General features: G+C 40.8%; 2 protein-coding genes across 3 annotated transcripts; one reads left to right on the forward strand and one right to left on the reverse strand.

The window, feature by feature from the left end:
• Positions 1-442: 442 nt before the first annotated feature.
• On the reverse strand, positions 443-8,913 carry thbs4a (thrombospondin 4a). The gene is made up of 23 exons (XM_040155300.1): positions 8,684-8,913; positions 7,553-7,750; positions 7,172-7,419; positions 6,887-6,989; positions 6,509-6,600; positions 5,872-5,923; positions 5,568-5,770; positions 5,318-5,455; positions 5,120-5,200; positions 4,879-5,031; positions 4,617-4,721; positions 4,422-4,529; positions 4,149-4,308; positions 2,939-3,057; positions 2,804-2,856; positions 2,634-2,718; positions 2,401-2,497; positions 2,098-2,276; positions 1,773-1,821; positions 1,451-1,647; positions 1,193-1,365; positions 963-1,102; positions 443-867 (listed from the first exon to the last, which is right to left on the reverse strand). Exons 1-23 carry the CDS (start codon positions 8,763-8,765, stop codon positions 818-820), a joined length of 2,865 nt encoding a protein of 954 aa, XP_040011234.1. The 5' UTR covers positions 8,766-8,913; the 3' UTR covers positions 443-817.
• Positions 8,831-16,790, forward strand: mtx3 (metaxin 3). Of its 2 annotated transcripts, XM_040155302.1 has the most exons (10): positions 8,833-8,914; positions 10,856-10,991; positions 12,543-12,612; positions 13,120-13,196; positions 13,299-13,391; positions 13,476-13,658; positions 13,790-13,866; positions 14,265-14,422; positions 14,689-14,777; positions 14,944-16,790. In XM_040155302.1, the coding sequence occupies exons 2-10, from the start codon at positions 10,911-10,913 to the stop codon at positions 15,037-15,039; spliced, it is 924 nt and encodes a 307-aa protein (XP_040011236.1). In that variant the 5' UTR covers positions 8,833-8,914; positions 10,856-10,910; the 3' UTR covers positions 15,040-16,790. The 2 variants fall into 2 exon arrangements, with proteins under 2 accessions (XP_040011237.1, XP_040011236.1); XM_040155303.1 differs by lacking the exon at positions 14,689-14,777 and having other exon boundaries at positions 8,831-8,914; positions 14,944-15,053.
• The last annotated feature ends 77 nt before the right edge of the window (positions 16,791-16,867 follow it).

The raw sequence follows: 16,867 nt of genomic DNA on the forward strand, positions 1-16,867 counted from the left end.
TACATTTTTTGCTAAAGTTCTGTGATCTGTGGAAATTTTTATTTGAATTACGCTTTATATACCTGCAGTCTGTCATGTGGCATCTTTTTTTGGAAATATTCCTGCATTTGAATTATTGGTATGAATGTATAAATTAAATGGTGGTCAGCAGCTTTGATATCAAACAACTAAAATTAAAGTTAAAATCACACAGCTGTATCCTGCTGTGAAGGCTGTATAAAACCATAACCTTCAGAAACACTTTTTGACCAAGTTGCATGTTTTAAATACAGAGATGTGGGTGCCTTGCAGTTCACATTGTTCACACTCCAATAAACCATCCATTGAATGCAATGTGGCTTCTTTATTTGCCGATGTAGTTTTCCTTCATACAGATAAATATTAAGAAAGACCTTGTGTACAAATGAGATAAAGCGTACTTTGATTTTGTGAAATGCTCAGGGCTTTATTGTACCTACAATATATTCAAAAACATTATTGCCTCTTAAACAGTACTCATAAAATGCTGATAAAACCGAAGGTGATATAGAAATACACAAAACCTGCTGATGATTTATACAAGAATGTACTGGCTTCATTCACACTGAATTAACGATAAGTATATAATGCCCAATTTTATGCTTTCTTAAGACCCTGTCACTCCAATGACAGTTAAAATACCATCACTAAGACTGTCCACCATGTTCCCACATTCATCTCTCTTTCTCTAACTCATGACCTCTACCTCTTTGCTCATAGCAGTGCAGCTCTGCTCCTTTCATCCATGTTTTCAGCAGGGCTCAAGTTGTTTCCTTGATAGATCACTCCCCCTATAGCTTCATTCTGTGTTCTGGGCACGGAGATCCTGGTAGTCAGCAGGAATAGTGTCTATAGGGGTTGAGAAATAGAAAAAGAAACTCATAAGCATGCATACAGCTTAGGTTGTATGTACTGTGGACTGCCTTTAGCTTGCAGACGCTCACCGTTGCAACGATACTTCAGATTGGACCAGATGATATTTTCCTGAGAGAAGCAGAACACTCCCAGTCGCCCTCCTCTCATACTGGTGTCAATTATCACCCCTGTGTCTGCCACCAGGTTTGAACCCTCAAAAAAGCGAGCCCTGGCTCACACACGAGGTGAAACTAGTTAGTCAGTTCACACATAGTATGAACGTGTATGTGTCTGAGTGATGGTGTATGTCTGTCTGTACCTGATGTATCCGACCTGTGGTCTGTGCTGGAGGAACCAGCGGTAGGAAACCTTGTCCTTCCAGCCGACATTCCTGGGGTCTTTCCACAAGAGATGGACCTGCCCGGTGGTGTCTCCTGTGTGCCAGAGGGAATTCCTCAGGTGCTCACCTGGACCTGTTTCAGATTTCACCATCTGGTGGTAAAGAGCCACAAAAGATGAGAGAGGGGAAAAACTGATACTGACATTGATGATGACAATAAACACACAACCCCCACACCTTGAGTTGTATTCCCGGCTCAGCAACGGCTCTGAAGGGCGCAGCCTGCCAGTAGGTCTGCTCTGTCTGTTTCCACATCACCACGTAGAATGAGGAGGAGTCCTGGTAGCCGAAGATGAACCCAGCGTAGTCATCATCTGTCACCGTGTTCACGTGGAATGTTCCCTCAAAGTCGACCCCACTGAATGCTTTGTAGCCTGTAGATGTGGACAGTGGAAAGGAAACACACAGCAGCAGAGGTTAGGGAAGGAGAAGACAATGGGAAATAATCTAAAGTTATAACAGATGAGGACGTGAAAGTATGAAGGTTTTCTGTACTTACCTACAGCAAGGCCAGGGTCAGAGTTCATGGTCTGGACTATCTCCATGCCCTGTAAGGACAAGAGAGAGTGAATTCACTTTATCTTTGCTGTCATGGTACTCATGCAATATGTTGTCAATTAGAACAAAGTAACTAGTTCAAGGTGTACACATTTTACTGTCCAGTTCAGTGGTACACTCATTTAGCCTCGTATATGGAAAACCTCAGGGACAAGTTCGAGCTTGATAGGGAGACTGATTAAATAAAATGCTTTATTAGAAAACCCACTCCATTACAGAGGCTTCTGAGACAAGAGGCCAGCTCAGAAAGGGAGACTATCGTTCACCTGGTTGAGAACCACCCAGTTGGGGTCGATCTGAGAGTCCCCCTCTGGGTCCAGCACTACAGTCTGATAGGCTCGGAAGTCAGTCAGGGTGACCTCAGCATTCTCTGGGCAGTGGTCGATTATGTCAATGACGTTGTCTTTGTCAAAGTCTCCTTCGCATGCATCTCCAACTTTGTTGTCTGAAATACATGAAACACAGCTTAGGAACCATACAGCAGAAAATAATGCACATACTGCACGCACACACACACACACACACACACACACGAACACACCCGGGAACAAACAGCAAATGATACTCACTATCGGAGTCCTTTTGTTCTGGGTTGGCAACTAGTCTGCAGTTATCATCATTGTCCAGTATGCCGTCGTTATCATCGTCATCGTCACATTCATCTCCCTACCAAAATAAAGTGAGACATTTGGAGTAGCGTAAACACACAGCCATCTATATGTCAGCGTACAGGAGATGAATAAATTAAAGGTGATGCTTTAAATTAATTAAGTAAAGGCTGAAGAAAGAGATAGTTTAAAACCATTCCATCCTTGTCAGTGTCCAGCTGAGAGGAGTTGATGACCGTGGGACAGTTGTCCTTTGTGTTCTGGTGGCCGTCCCCATCACTAACATAGAAGAGGTAGGGCAGGTCAAACAAATGACAAAACATTATACATCTTTATTTACAGTACATTCATACCACAGGTCTACCTGTCTATGTTGTCGTCACAGGTATCTCCTACAAGGTCATCATCTGAGTCGGACTGCATGTAGACAAAACAGACACTGTTGGTCAGAGTAACAGCAGCAGATTAATCTTTTTCAGGTTGTTGTTTGGTTTGTTACCTGGTTAGGATTGGCCATATCAGGACAGCTGTCACAGGCGTCTCCCACCCCGTCGTGGTCTCTGTCTCTCTGGTCTGGGTTGGGGACTTGCTGGCAGTTGTCAAGAATATTCTTCAAGCCTGAGAACACAGACACCTCAGCATTTTAATTTCTATTTCATGTGTAAAAGCATTGACAGGAAAACAAAAAAGCATCGCAGACCACAGCCTACAGACAGAGTCTGTCAAATACAGCAGATGGCACTGTTTGTTTAAAGAGAAGGTGAAATAGTTTCCAGTGGCCTTCAATGCCTGGCAAAGGCTTACCGTGGAAAAATGCTTTTAGAGAGGAGACAGACATGACCAAGGGTTTAGCAATCCAGCCTTGGGAGTTAAACACATAACCAAATGATCAAGATGTTGGAGCTCTGCCAAACTGAACCAGCAGAGTCTAAACATGAAACATGCATAAGAATATAAAGGTGAACATGCAGGCACACACAAAGGCAAGAAGTTAAAACTGTTTCCAGTGGAACAAATGAGAGGTGTTCTAAAAGGGTAATCAAGTGAAGTATGTGAGAAACCTTTGTGAAACAACACTTATGACTCCTGTTAGAACTTTGGCTTACAGGGAAACAACTCAAGAATCATTAAAAAAAAAAAAAAACCATTTAAGACAGTTTTCTGCTGGGATTTTAAAGGTGTGTTGTTGTTTGTTTTTTTTAATGACCCCTTGAATTGTTTCTCTGCAAGCCAATGATCTAACTGGCAGAGGATGTGAATTAGAAACAGACACAAAAAAAGACCAAGAGGATGTTTTGGAAAGACAAAGTTCTGGTCCTAGTCCAGTGAAAGCAACAAATATGTCCCTGTCTGCATCCTGCAAACAGGACTGTAAATGTATTCTTGTCTGGGTAGTCTGGTCCAGACAGGCTAAGCTTTGGATATCCCTCCTAGGCATGGTAGTCTTTTGGTGTGATTATTGGCTATTTGGTTTCACATTGTGTTCCTAAAGTTATTACCTCTAATTGATGCAGTGAAGGCTGTAATGGTCCAGTTACTAAACCTCCAATAGTAATGACCATCTTATTTTTTTCAGCTACTGTGACCGTTTACAACAATGACAGGTTTTGCACCATGTCCCTCTAATTACACCCAGTGATGTAGAACAACCAGAAAACTATGAGAATTTAGTACATTTTTAAGTCTTAAATACTAACAAATACACTTACCGTCCCCATCCATGTCATCATCACATTCATCTCCCAGGCCATCCAGGTCTGTATCTCTCTGTGAGGGATTCTCTACTGTTCTGCAGTTGTCACATGCATCACCATGGAGATCGTTATCGCTGTTCCTCTGGTCCAGGTTAGGAACGAGCCAGCAGTTATCCTGGGACAGAAAAATTAGGTTTACCGTAGAGTGCATAGGCCCAGTGAGAGACTTAAATTCCTATTCATAAAATTTGTGAGAGTTCATTGTATGCTAGACCTGTGGTCACCTACATCTATGTTAATTATGCCGTCACTGTCTGCATCATCATCACAGGCGTCACCCATCCCGTCCCTGTCTGCATCCTCTTGGCCAGAGTTTGGCACAAACACACAGTTGTCCTGGAACAGAAAAAAATGCACAGGATTAAGTTTTAATACTACAGTGAATTAACTGCAACAGAAGATAGGGGATGTAGACATGAGTACCTGCTTACAGTTGTTGTCTCTGCACTCAAGCTTATTGTCAGGATATGCGTCAATATCTGTGTCCTTTCCACACACATAGCCATTACCTGCCCAACCAACGCCACACTAAACAACACAGACACAAACAGGGGAAAAGCTATTGCATGACACTTTATGTAAATGATGTAATGTGGAACAGCACAATAGTGTAGCTATTCACATTCATGAAGCAGAGGTCCATGCGTTAAGCTGACTAAAATGGCAGTATTTTCTGAATCATTACCATACAGCTAATGCTGCCATCTCGCTCCACCACACACTCAGCATTGGCGTCACAGGGGTTGGGTTGACCATTGGGGCAAAGCTTGGTACCATGGCAGCCTCCCACCTGGTCACCTATGAAGCCAGTTTTACACTTGCCGCAGCGGAAGGAGCCCTGATGAGGACAGTACGGATTCAGAAACCGGGATACTCGGCTATGGGAGAGTGTGATAATAACCATGCACCTGGTCCAGCGGTCTTACCATAGTATTGTAGCAGTGTGAGTTGGCAGTGCAACCTCCATTGTCAGGCGGGCCCAGACACTCATCTATATCCTCACATGTCTGGGAGGAGCAGTACATAAAGTATAAAGAAAAAGAATCGTATTTTGTTAACAGGCACAGATAAATCAAACAGAATGAATGTTTCTTATACAGTGTATTCATGTTTTTTTTTTGTACCTGTCTCTGTGACTTAGCATAGGATACGCCCACCCCATTTATCTCGGGTCCGGTGTATCCCAGAGGGCATTTTTCACAGCGAAAACCAGGAGCGGTGTTCACACACCGGACACCGGGGAAACACGGGTTAAACTGGCACTAAAACACACACAAAAAAAACAAAACACAGAAGCCGGTCAAATTCTAACAAGTGCTGCTTACACTTACTGGTTTCAGAGATACATGCACCCCAAAAATATTTAATCCATACCTCATCTACGTCGTCACAGTGCGTCCCGTCTCCTGTATATCCATCAGGACAAGGAGCACACTGGAAAACCCCTGACTCTGAACGGATGCACATGTCCTGTCTGAAACAGGTCCCAGGTGGGCACTGAGTCAGAGGCTGAGGCTGCATGACAAACTGCCCTGGAGCTGGAGCTGGACCTGTGTTGGCTGGACTGCCCCCGAGACCTGTGGGCACACATAGAAAGATGTACAAGCACCTTGTTAAAATGTCACTTTGTCAGTTGTGTCTAAATAAGGTAAATGAAAATAGTTTTTCTGCTGCTTACCACAGGCAAGACACTCCGCGATGGTGTTCCTCAGAAAAGCTGTCTCCTTAATCTTAACCAGAAAGAAACAGGGTGTAGAAAGGTGATCTGTTTTCTCATTGTGTTTGGTAAGTTTAATGCCTCTGGCTCCCTGTTTGATGCATTATCTCCTAACAAATCCTCAGCCTTAAATGATCATCTGAAATCATCTGCTTCTGTCTGCTGCTTAGGCCACCCAAAGCCTTGAAACAAAGAAGCTCCGTAAAATCAGCAGGTCCTCACAGTCTCCATTCTCACGTTTCACAATGAATTGTACATTTTATTGCAAAACCAATCTTACCAGGAAGAAATAGGAAATTCCAAATGGTTGTAAATCAGCTCACTTTCTTCCACTTTTAGAAAAGTAGGTAATCCAACTCCTCTAAACAACCAGGGACCTCGCCACATTTTGTTTTCTCTCCAAAAAACAAAGGGTGGCAAACAATATCATCAAATCATTCAACTATTTACTATAACTCTATATTAAAATACTGTTTAGGACTTAGATTTTCCAAACCTTCCAAACCTCAATTTGAATATTTGCTTTTGCGGGTTTCACTTTCCATCAGGAGGTACTGTAACTGTGTGACACACAGGGCTGGGACACAGAACAAGTTACCTGCTGGTGGAGTAGCTCCCTCATCTCAGATAGCATGCTCCTCAGCTCCAGCATGGTGGCCTGGTCGTGAACTATCCTGCCTCCCTGGAAACCTGAGAGGATTTAGAGAATCAGATAAAGTAACTGTGAAAATAGATTATGATTTACATTTACATTATTTGTAACAAAAGAAAAACAGTGTCAGAATTAAATAATGTGTGTTAAAGACCGGTAAAGATATGTCCACTTTTCAAGTTATTCGACCTGCTAATGTTTCTGTATGAAATCACAGCCACAGAGGCAAAAACTTGAAAACTCTGACATCTGTCAGGTTTAAGTTGGTTTTACTGCATGCGTTTTTCTGGTGATGTCAGACAGTGGGTTGCAATCCGTTCTCACCAAGCAGTTGCACAGATTCACCCTGATCCACACTACAGTCCTGCAAAGTTGCCACATTGTCTATAGTGTCCTCTGTCACCAGCTTCAAGTCTGTCAGTTCATCCTTACAGAAGAATGGAGGACAGAAATAAATCAAACCGTAAGAATGAAATTCATTCAGCACAAGTCAAATATATTCATATTTACCCATGCTATAATGTTTTGGCCTTACAATAATGTCTTTCTATGCAGCATATATCTGCAGTATTATGTAGAAATAGTCATAATTGTAAACATCTCATTCACCTGTCCACTTGACTGCAGGGTCCTAAGTGCCACCCTGTTGGGACCAGGCGGGAGTGACCCAAACGCAGCCGGAAGATGATCCAAAGTGTGCGCCAGTCTGCAGTCTACATAGATGTTGAGGCGAGGTGGGCCTCGCTGTAGACCGCTGGCGTGTAGCATGACATGATGATCTTTGCCATCTGCCAGGGAGGCGTGGTTGAAACTGGTGGTGCTAAATCTGCCGTCAGTCTTCTGGTAACGAATAATCACTAAAGATGGGGAGTAGTGAGAGTGAAAGACAGAGGGGAGAAAAACAGAGAGTGGGCAGAGGCAAAGAAACATAATGTAGTGTGTGGTTGTTACAGACACTGTTACACAGTATTTCTCAGTATAACAATTCACCCTTGCTCAGTTTTGCCTGCACGCTGAAGTCCAGGTACTTGGTGTTGTCTTTGGGGTTGACGACACTGTAGAGAGACGTGGGGCCCTTGTTGTGGAGCCTGAAGGAAGAGAGGAGGAAAGCCTCGTCTTGCCCTTTGATCTTCAGCTTCCCTTGCAGCAAGTCTGGCAGGCAGTCTGGAGAGTCCAGCAGGTCGTAGACTAATACAGGAGAGGATTGTTAAAAACCTGCATTACACTGCTGTGGATGCATTCTAGCATAATTGCAACAAAAAAGTTCGGAGAAAAGACACAGTAGAATAGATGGTAAGGGAAACATGCAGTATAGTGTTCAGTCAATAGTGTGAAATATTCAGCAAACCAACTGAAAACATTCCATCTGGTACACTATAAGAGGTGCCGAATTTCTTTTCCTCGTCAATATTTATGGAGAGTTTTCTGAGTTTGTGTCTTGATGGCTGTGGCTCGCAGTGTACTGTGGATTGCTACTGCTGAGTCAGTGCACTATGGTACTTTATTATGTGTGACAGTGTATCTGTATGTGTTTATGTCTGTGTGCACACGCATATGTGTGTGTGTGTGTGTGTGCAAGTGCATGCTTATGTTTGTATCCTGCTGTGTTTTATAGAGTGGTAGATGAGAGTTGCAGAAAGGAGCAGCAGCAAACTCTTTCCACTGGAACAAACTCACATTCACATGCACGGACACATACACACGTATACACTTGCACACAGCCATTAGCTGAATTCAAGAATAATACAAAGTGACAGAGAATTGTATGGAAAAAGATTCTGTGTAGCTTCCAGGCAAATCAAGGTTATTGCACATGCACTTTCTCAGTTGGTAATTAGTTACTGTGTAAGACTGGCCTTATTTAGTTCACACTGTTAATAGATCCTGGATGTCAAACTCTACAAGCCAAAAAAAAAGTCCAGTTTCATGCCAACCAAATCAATAGCATTTCCCTTATTATTTGCAGCTTGCTGCAGATTAGAAGTTGTAAGATGGTTAGGAATGTGTAAATGGAAAAGACAGTTGCTCAAATACATAGAGGTTCAACATGTACAGAACACAGAAACACACTGTATATAATGTTTTCCAGAAGGGCATGGGTGGTGAAGAGCCAATACTTACCAGTGCCTTGAGCTGTGACAGTTTGCACCAGCTGTTGCAGCAACAGAGACAGAGCAGCCACTCTGGCCCACATACCCATCATCAGTGCTTCAGAGCAGGACACACCTCAGAAGAAGCCGTGTTCCTGAAGAAAGAATTAAATTTCCCCCTGCGGATTAATAACAGTGTCACAGGCTGATCACCCACAGAATGATGGACAAATCCAGATCTTGAGGCAAAATTTCAGCAGAGGTGAGATGGTTTTGTGGTCACAGGCACAGCTTTTAAAGCAAGGGGGAGTGTTCTCGTATGCTACTGTTGCGAAAGTGGCACAGTCTAGGGACTATTTTAATTGTTTGGGGGGAGTGTCCCCTTGCTACTTTCGTCTGATTAAATGATAAGTTCTATACTGTCCCTGTCTGCAAAAGCTGAAATAGTACTACTGCATGCTAGAAACAGTCAAACAAAGAATTTTACAACAAAAAAATAAGGCATTGTGCATGGTATTTTATTCTAAAAAGGAATGTCGGAGCACTGCCTTACTTATACTGTATGAGCTAAATGTGATGGTGTTTTTAATGTATTTATGTCTCTATTTGATTAGAGTCAAGATAAATCTTAAGTCCTTTGTGTCAACTGTCTTTCGGGGATTAGTGATATAACAGCGTAAGAAAGTACTCTAAATCAGCCGGTCTATATTCGGCCAACTCTAAAAATGTCCGAAAAGGATTCTGCCTGGGTCTAAAGGGAGGAAAACCTGATTCCAGCTGGCAATTGCTTCTCATAAACATCATGAACCTGTATCATAGATATGGATTTAATTTCCTAGATCATCTTCGGTAAGCCAGTTGAACTTTATAACTGTATGTCACATGTTTTGAATTTTAATTAAATTTAATTTAACCTGTTCTAAATGCCTCTGCAAACCTTTTCTAAATTCCATCTGTTGGAGAATGTGGGGAAAGAAGGACGAAGAGGGTTAGACTTGGGACAGTTTTTAACCCTGGAAACATTTCATGATAGAGGTCTGGTACTCGTCTTAAAGTCTTCCCTACTAACCTCAAGTGCATTTCAACATCTCAGCTGCTGGGCTGATCCAAACAGAGACATTTACCATCCCTCAGTGCATTATCACTGTACATTCGTCTGTGTCTGGCTGTCCGGGCTCTGACCAAACGCCTGGCAGCCTTCAGCAGTCTGCTCCAGGACACACGTCATGTTATTGTTGCTGAAAATACATAAAACACTACAAAAATGGAAATTACTATTTGTCATGGAAATCCAATCAGTCACTTAACAAGAGATAGTTTGAAACTAAATTTAAAGTATATACAGCGTATATAATGGAGTTTCTTCCTTATCTAATTGGAGGATTGGGCCAAAAAATCAGTTCATAAATTTTAGATTGAGAGTGCATTCCTGACCTTGGATCCAGCGGTTGACAAAACAGTCTCACCACAAGGTCCTTTAGTAGCCGTTCAGTAGCTTACGAATCACATGATCTTCCTCAATCCAGTTTAATTTGTAAGGACTAGACTTTAAGGATTTCTCACTGATGTCGTTATATGTTCTCGTTCATGCTGTTTTACGTATGTCAATAAATTAATTCTCATTAGGTGTACTATTTTTCTGTGTCTCCTCTAATAAAGTGGGGAGTTGTTGTTCCTTCATGATTACCTCACCTTTAATTACCATTTTTATGTTCCCTAAAGTGAAGTAAAGCATCATAATAACAAACTAAAAAAAAACTAATGAGAATTTACCAGGAATGAACCAGTATAGTTAGTGAATAACACAAGCCCGAGACTGAATTCACACAAAAAACACACACACACACACACACACACACACACACACACACACACACACACACACACACACACACACACACACACACACACACATCTGCATTAATATGCACATCCATATGTCACATTATTATTCCTTTATGTCACTACAAATGTGTGTAACAGTTCATCTTAGTACTTGACATGAACACATAAGAACTTTTTTTTCACCTGATTATTTTCACTTGTTTTATGTTTTTTTTGGTTGAGTTTTCGTCACCTCATTTTTGTCAGATGATTTCTTCATCTGATATCTACACTCGGTTTTCTTCACCTGATTTGTTTAGTTGATTTTGTCACGAGATCTGTTCACCTGACTTTTTTTTTTTTTTTTCCACCTCTGCAGGCTCTGATGCCACGGTACCTCGTGACGTCACAAGCTCCCTCCATGACTCAAAAACATGGCGGCTGCCATGGAGCTGAGATGCTGGGGAGGAGACTGGGGTTTGCCTTCTGTCCACACCGATTCCCTCATAGTTCTGGTAACATTATCGTCTGCTTGTTTAAAAAAAAAAATATATATATATACATATATACGACCATTCTATCATTATATCCATTCCTACTCTCAAGCTTAAGCATCCTGTCTGTGTATCTCTGGTTAGCGTCCATGCTAACTTACCTACTGCAATTTGCCTGTCGGCTGCGTCGATGTGCAGGATAGGAAATAATATTTTCCAGTTGTATTTCATGTTTTACCAGCAGCGAAATAACAGTTGTGCTGACTGCCTGGTGCGTCCTTCACGAGTGGCTGTTTGTGAGAAGTCACTATCACTGCTAACAGAGATTTGGTATCTTCAAGGTCAGCTTGCACAGGGTCCGCTCTTCATTTCTTTGATTTTTTTGTTTTGTTTTTGACCCTCACTCTCTTGCTGGGTAACTGTCGAATGTGGCCGAGGTAGAAATAATCCCGTCAGATAATAATAGCGAGTTGTTTGCTGGCTGTCTATCATGTTGTCCCTCAGTGAATCCATGCAGTTACAACTCTTGCCACAGGGTGACACTTTGACTCATTTACTGACCAGGATGAAACGTATGTCACCTTTTTAAATCATTAAATAAGTGACACTAATGATTTTTTTTTGGTTTGGTCTGTGTTGGTTTATTGACGGAATTCTAATACAATTATAAAATAAACATGTAAGCCTTTGTCAGGGATATTTCTTGACTTATCTTATCAAGATGATAACAGGCATTTAATATGTGACAAGGCATTTCTAGAAAATAGGAACTAAAACTAGAAAATTCAATCATATGCACAATTAATTTATTTTTCAGGAAATTGATTTAAAAGCAGAAACCAAAACTTAACCCTTAAACTTAATTAACATGAATGTATTGTTTCGGTTATCTTTTGCTTTCATTTTTCATCCACTGTAATAATTTACTGCTTTCTCTGTTTTATATCATTGTAAGCTGAATGTCTTTGGGTGTTGGACTGTTAGTTGGACAAAATAAGACATTTGAAGGCGTCTCCTTGAGAATTGTGATAGGTTTTTGCTGTTATTTGACATTTAGTACCCTAAATCTGAAAAATATAATCAACAAATTATTAGATTAATTAATGAAAATAATGGTTAGTTGCAGCCCTCATTTAACTGATTTAGTTATGCATTGATTTGTCTTTCTTTTGGTCTGTCTTTTTTATTTTCCTGCTTATGTTTTTGCTTGCTTTTACTCTTTCTATAAATGAAGCTTTTTCAGGTCAGCAGTGTAATAATAGTGGTCCCTTGTGCCAAATGCATGTAGAGTCAGTGCCTTATTCCTGCTGATGTTACTTTGATTGCAACAAGCATTCGGCTGCATTAGAAGATTGATATCATATAAAACCTATGCTTGATTGAAGTGTTACAGTCCTGCAGTGGGGCTGTATACAGCTCAGGAAGTATTCCCCTGAAGGTTGTATGCTGCATACGTTCGCATTTCGATCAATAATTACAGTGTAACATTTAAGACTGACTTTTATTCATAAATGCACTGACTGCTGTCTTTTTTTACCATCTTTCCTGATTCAAGTGTCGGTTTTCTTTCAGGCATACGCTAAGTTTTCTGGGGCAAAAGTCACAGTTTCTCCCATAGACTGGACATGGAAAACTCTAACAGGTGGGCTGCAGCCTCTCATAAACCAGAAATTCATAACATTGTGGTCGGGACGCCACATGGGGATTGGTTGGTATACATATGTGGTCGACCGAGAATTCTGTGACAGATATAGGAATATTTGTTACATACAATATATATAATTTTGAAAGAAATTATACATATCTGTATAATCCAGATATGGATTATGGCTTCCTTCATACTTGTGAAAATAACAACACTACAACAGTATTGCATGCTTTAGATCACATGACAACTGTAATACTTTAATTGCTATTATCATTTAAATTTCGAGGACCCTAAAACATACCAGAAAATGTTGAAAACCAAAGTTCTTATGCTTTTATGTATCTGATTAGATTCCTCAATGATGTGAATTAATGTACACTGTAGGTACACAATACAATGTAAATTACAAGACCTTAAGAACATGTTAATGCAGATGCGCTGCCACTCTAAATAGCTTTACCTTTGTCTTGAATTGTAATGTCCTGGTTGTTCAACCTGCAGCGACAGTCCCAGAGTTGCTTTGTGGAGACTCAGCAGTGCAAGAACCAACACGGATACTCAACTTCCTGCGAAAACAGGTGAGAGTCTGCCAACGTCTGTCGCCTGGTCTTTATGTCCCCAAACCCATTTAGAAGAATTAGTGGATCTACAGTAATATTTAGGATTTTTCTTTTTTTCAGAGGTTTAATGCAGACTATGAGCTGACAGCCAGACAAGGAGCAGACACCATGGCATACATCGCCCTGCTTGGAGAGAAACTGCAACCAGCTCTGGTAAATCTCTCCTCTGTTTGTTTCCTGACAAACACTAATCTGTGAGTGTTGTTAATGTTTAGAGTGTTGTTTTGTGTCCCACAGCTGCACACTTTCTGGGTGGATGCAGAAAACTACGCCAACCTGACACGGCCATGGTTTGCGTCACGCTCACCGTTCCCTCTTAACTTTCTTGTCCCTTATCGCCATGCCAGCGCCGCCCTCTCCCGCATTCTTTTAACCAAAGGAGAGGCACCGCTACACAGAATCACTGAGGTGGAGGGAAAGGTAGATACTGATCTGTCTAATTCATCAGTTACATGTTGTGTCAGCTCTGTCAATATGTTAACTCATTGTGGTTGTGAGTGCAGAGTTCTCTTTTTCACAACTGTAAATCTTGCTCACTCTGTCTGCCTCAGATCTACAGTGATGCTAAAGAGTGCCTGAATCTCCTCTCCTACAGACTGGGAACAGCAAACTACTTCTTTGGCAATTTGTGAGTTCTTTTAATGTTTGCTGACCTCAACGTTCATTTGAAGGACAACATGTTTACATCAAATGATGAAAAAGCTTGAAAAATTTGGATGGAAATATTGTCTGTATGATTAAATTTGTGGTTAGGAGTTGTTAGTTTTTCTCATTAAATATTCAGTTGGTCATTTGATCAGGGCTTTGATATAAAGGGAATGGGTCTTCACAAATGTATCACAGAAATCCTTCTATGGAAATTATACTTAGAAGAATGCTTTTTGCAGTGTTCATTTAGACAAAATTATTCATTGTAATTGAGGATTTATAAAGCCCTCTGACAATATGTGTAATACTGCTTTTGATATCCACAATTCATAGCCCGATATCGCTTGAATTTATTTTCGTATACGTGTGTGTTTGTAGGCCAACCAGTCTGGATGCCTTTGTATTCGGTTTTTTGGCTCCACTCCAGAAAGCCAGTCTTCCCAGCAGCCCTCTGCAGAGCCACCTCAGACAGCTGGACAACCTCACACGCTTCTGTGACACCATCCTTGCAGTCTACTTCAGCACAGACCACCCTTGTAAGATTGCTGCGCACTCTGGAAATAATCACATTTTGGGGCTTTAGCTTGGTAAAATCCGGACACAAAGACGTGGAGGAATATATACATTTGGCTACACACAAACAACTAACATCATGAGAATTTTCCTTCTTCTCACATCTTTGTTACATTGCATGTCTGCTTTCTTTTTGGGTGTTCACTGACTTAACACTGCTCCCATTCCACAAATTCTGTGTAATCTCCTTTTTCTTCTGCCGGCGTCCTCTTGCTTCATCTCTCTCCAGGTCCTCCCCCACCTGTTCAGGAAACAATGGATGCCAACCTACAGAAACTAACTCAGCTTGTAAACAAAGAGTCCAACTTAATAGAAAAGGTGCTTCTGCTTTCCTTTTCTATTCTTTGCATGGGTTCACGGCTGCATTTGAAAGGTGCAGTCTCAACTGTACTTACATATATAGTGTATCTTACTAAATCCCTGTAATATTATTTTCTGCTCATGCGTCTGTGTTCTAAGCTAAACTGTACATCCTGTACTGTAGATGGATGACAACCTCCGCAGCAGCCCTCAGCACAAACCACACAGACCAGACCCCAAACCCAGTCTGGCCAGTGATAAGAGCTCTACCCCTGCCTAATCGTTGACCGTACAACCCTGATCTAGTCTTATGAATCGAGGAGGAATAACCCGGCAGATGTAAGGTGCTGCTCTGAATCTGACTCTACGTCCCGGAATCAAACAACTTAATATTTAATGGAAATATTACCCTATGATTATAAAAAGAGACTTTTAATGATGATAAACTTCAGAGATGTTTGTCTGAAAGAGAAGGAAAAGTGATTGTGGGAAGTTTTGAAAAGGTTAAGCGCATGTATGTGGTAAAGATGGAGTGTTATGAAATGATGCTCAATGAGAAAGACACAGAAAGTTCAAAGGAAAGCCAAAGGAAATGAAAAGTCCAGCAGGGGAAAGTAAGTGGCAATGTTTCATCTCTCAGTGGGCCACTGTTTCATTTTTTTTTTTGTAACCTTTTACAGCTTTTGTTTTGTTTAAGGGCTATGTGTTTTCTGTTTGAATTGTTCCTCTCTGACATGATCAGTGCCACACTAGGAACACAAGGATATTGAAATTACTGAGTTGAATACTGAGTTAAAGGGACCTTGGTTACTAAACTGAACAGTGTGGGGCTATGGCACCTTATGGCAAGATTTTTTTAGTCATCTTATGTTGCTCCAGTTTATAAATCTGCGTTTTATCATGGAGGATCTCAGATCCTTTAGCACCCTTCTGAGCACACATTATTTCATATATCCAGTGTAAAATGTTCTGCAATGTAAATTCTACTAACATAAACGGTAATGTACAGTATGTATGTAGTCATGACTATAGGAATAGCCAATTGCTCAATTTGCTTTGCATTCACCTCCTCTGCATTGTATAGGCTGTATAGTTGTAAATAGTTCCATGATTGATATAATGCAGTTTCCTCTACTAGGGCTGATAAGCTTGTTCACAATCTTTGCAATATACACTGAGGTAATGGAAAGGCCTTGCACACTCTATTAACTTATTCATGCAAAATATTTTGGACTAACGTGTTTATGTTTATGTGTGAAAGTTTTCCCAAGAACTGTCAGAAACCCGTGTGTTTTTTGATGATTTTTTCCTTGTTTTGCGATATATTCTGCTTCATTAACAATCCACCCACTTCTGTTGTTGCCATGATTTTCCATGACCAACATTTATTTTGTTTTTTTGGGTTTTTTTTTTTTTTTCTTTCGTGTTAATCATTTGCTGTGCCTATTTAACGGTCACTCTGTTTGAACTGAAGTGTCTGTCCCATTTGGGAATGTATTATTAGTTGCCTTCTGTTGTCCTTTATTTTTACAGTATGGTTGCGTAGCACAGAAATTGGGCTGTTAAATGAGTTGCCTCTCTTTCCTTTTACTGTCATGTTCCCTCATATCCTCACAGCTCATACATTACTGAACTGAGTCTACCCCATGTGATTACTTTCATTATCTCTGTGTCTCAGTTTTAAAATACTAATAGTCATAAAGATATTTCACTTCAAGGATACACGGATACATGGATACTTCATGGATACTTCATGGATACATTCCCATTCCATACATTAAAGCACCATATTCTGAAACTAAAGTGTTTACTGGGGTGTGTCTGCTTTCATCACACCATGTTGTTTTACAGGTTTGTGAAGACCATATGGGTGCAGTGTGCCTTCATGACTGCTGGTTTCAAAATGCAAACAGTGTCCTTCATTATTTTGATACATTGTCATAAATGATCTTTGTCATTTCAGTTGCTGTTGTTCATAGTCTGTTGATGGTTGGTAACAACTGTCTTCATATTACTGAAATACAAATATGATAAGCCAACCTCGGCCACTGTCTTTTTTTTTTTTTTTTTAACATGACATTTCCATACATCTGAGCTCTCCAGTAGAC

The sequence above is a fragment of the Xiphias gladius genome, chromosome 19 (genome assembly GCF_016859285.1).
Source record: "Xiphias gladius isolate SHS-SW01 ecotype Sanya breed wild chromosome 19, ASM1685928v1, whole genome shotgun sequence".
In the NCBI taxonomy this organism is placed as follows: Eukaryota; Metazoa; Chordata; class Actinopteri; order Istiophoriformes; family Xiphiidae; genus Xiphias; species Xiphias gladius.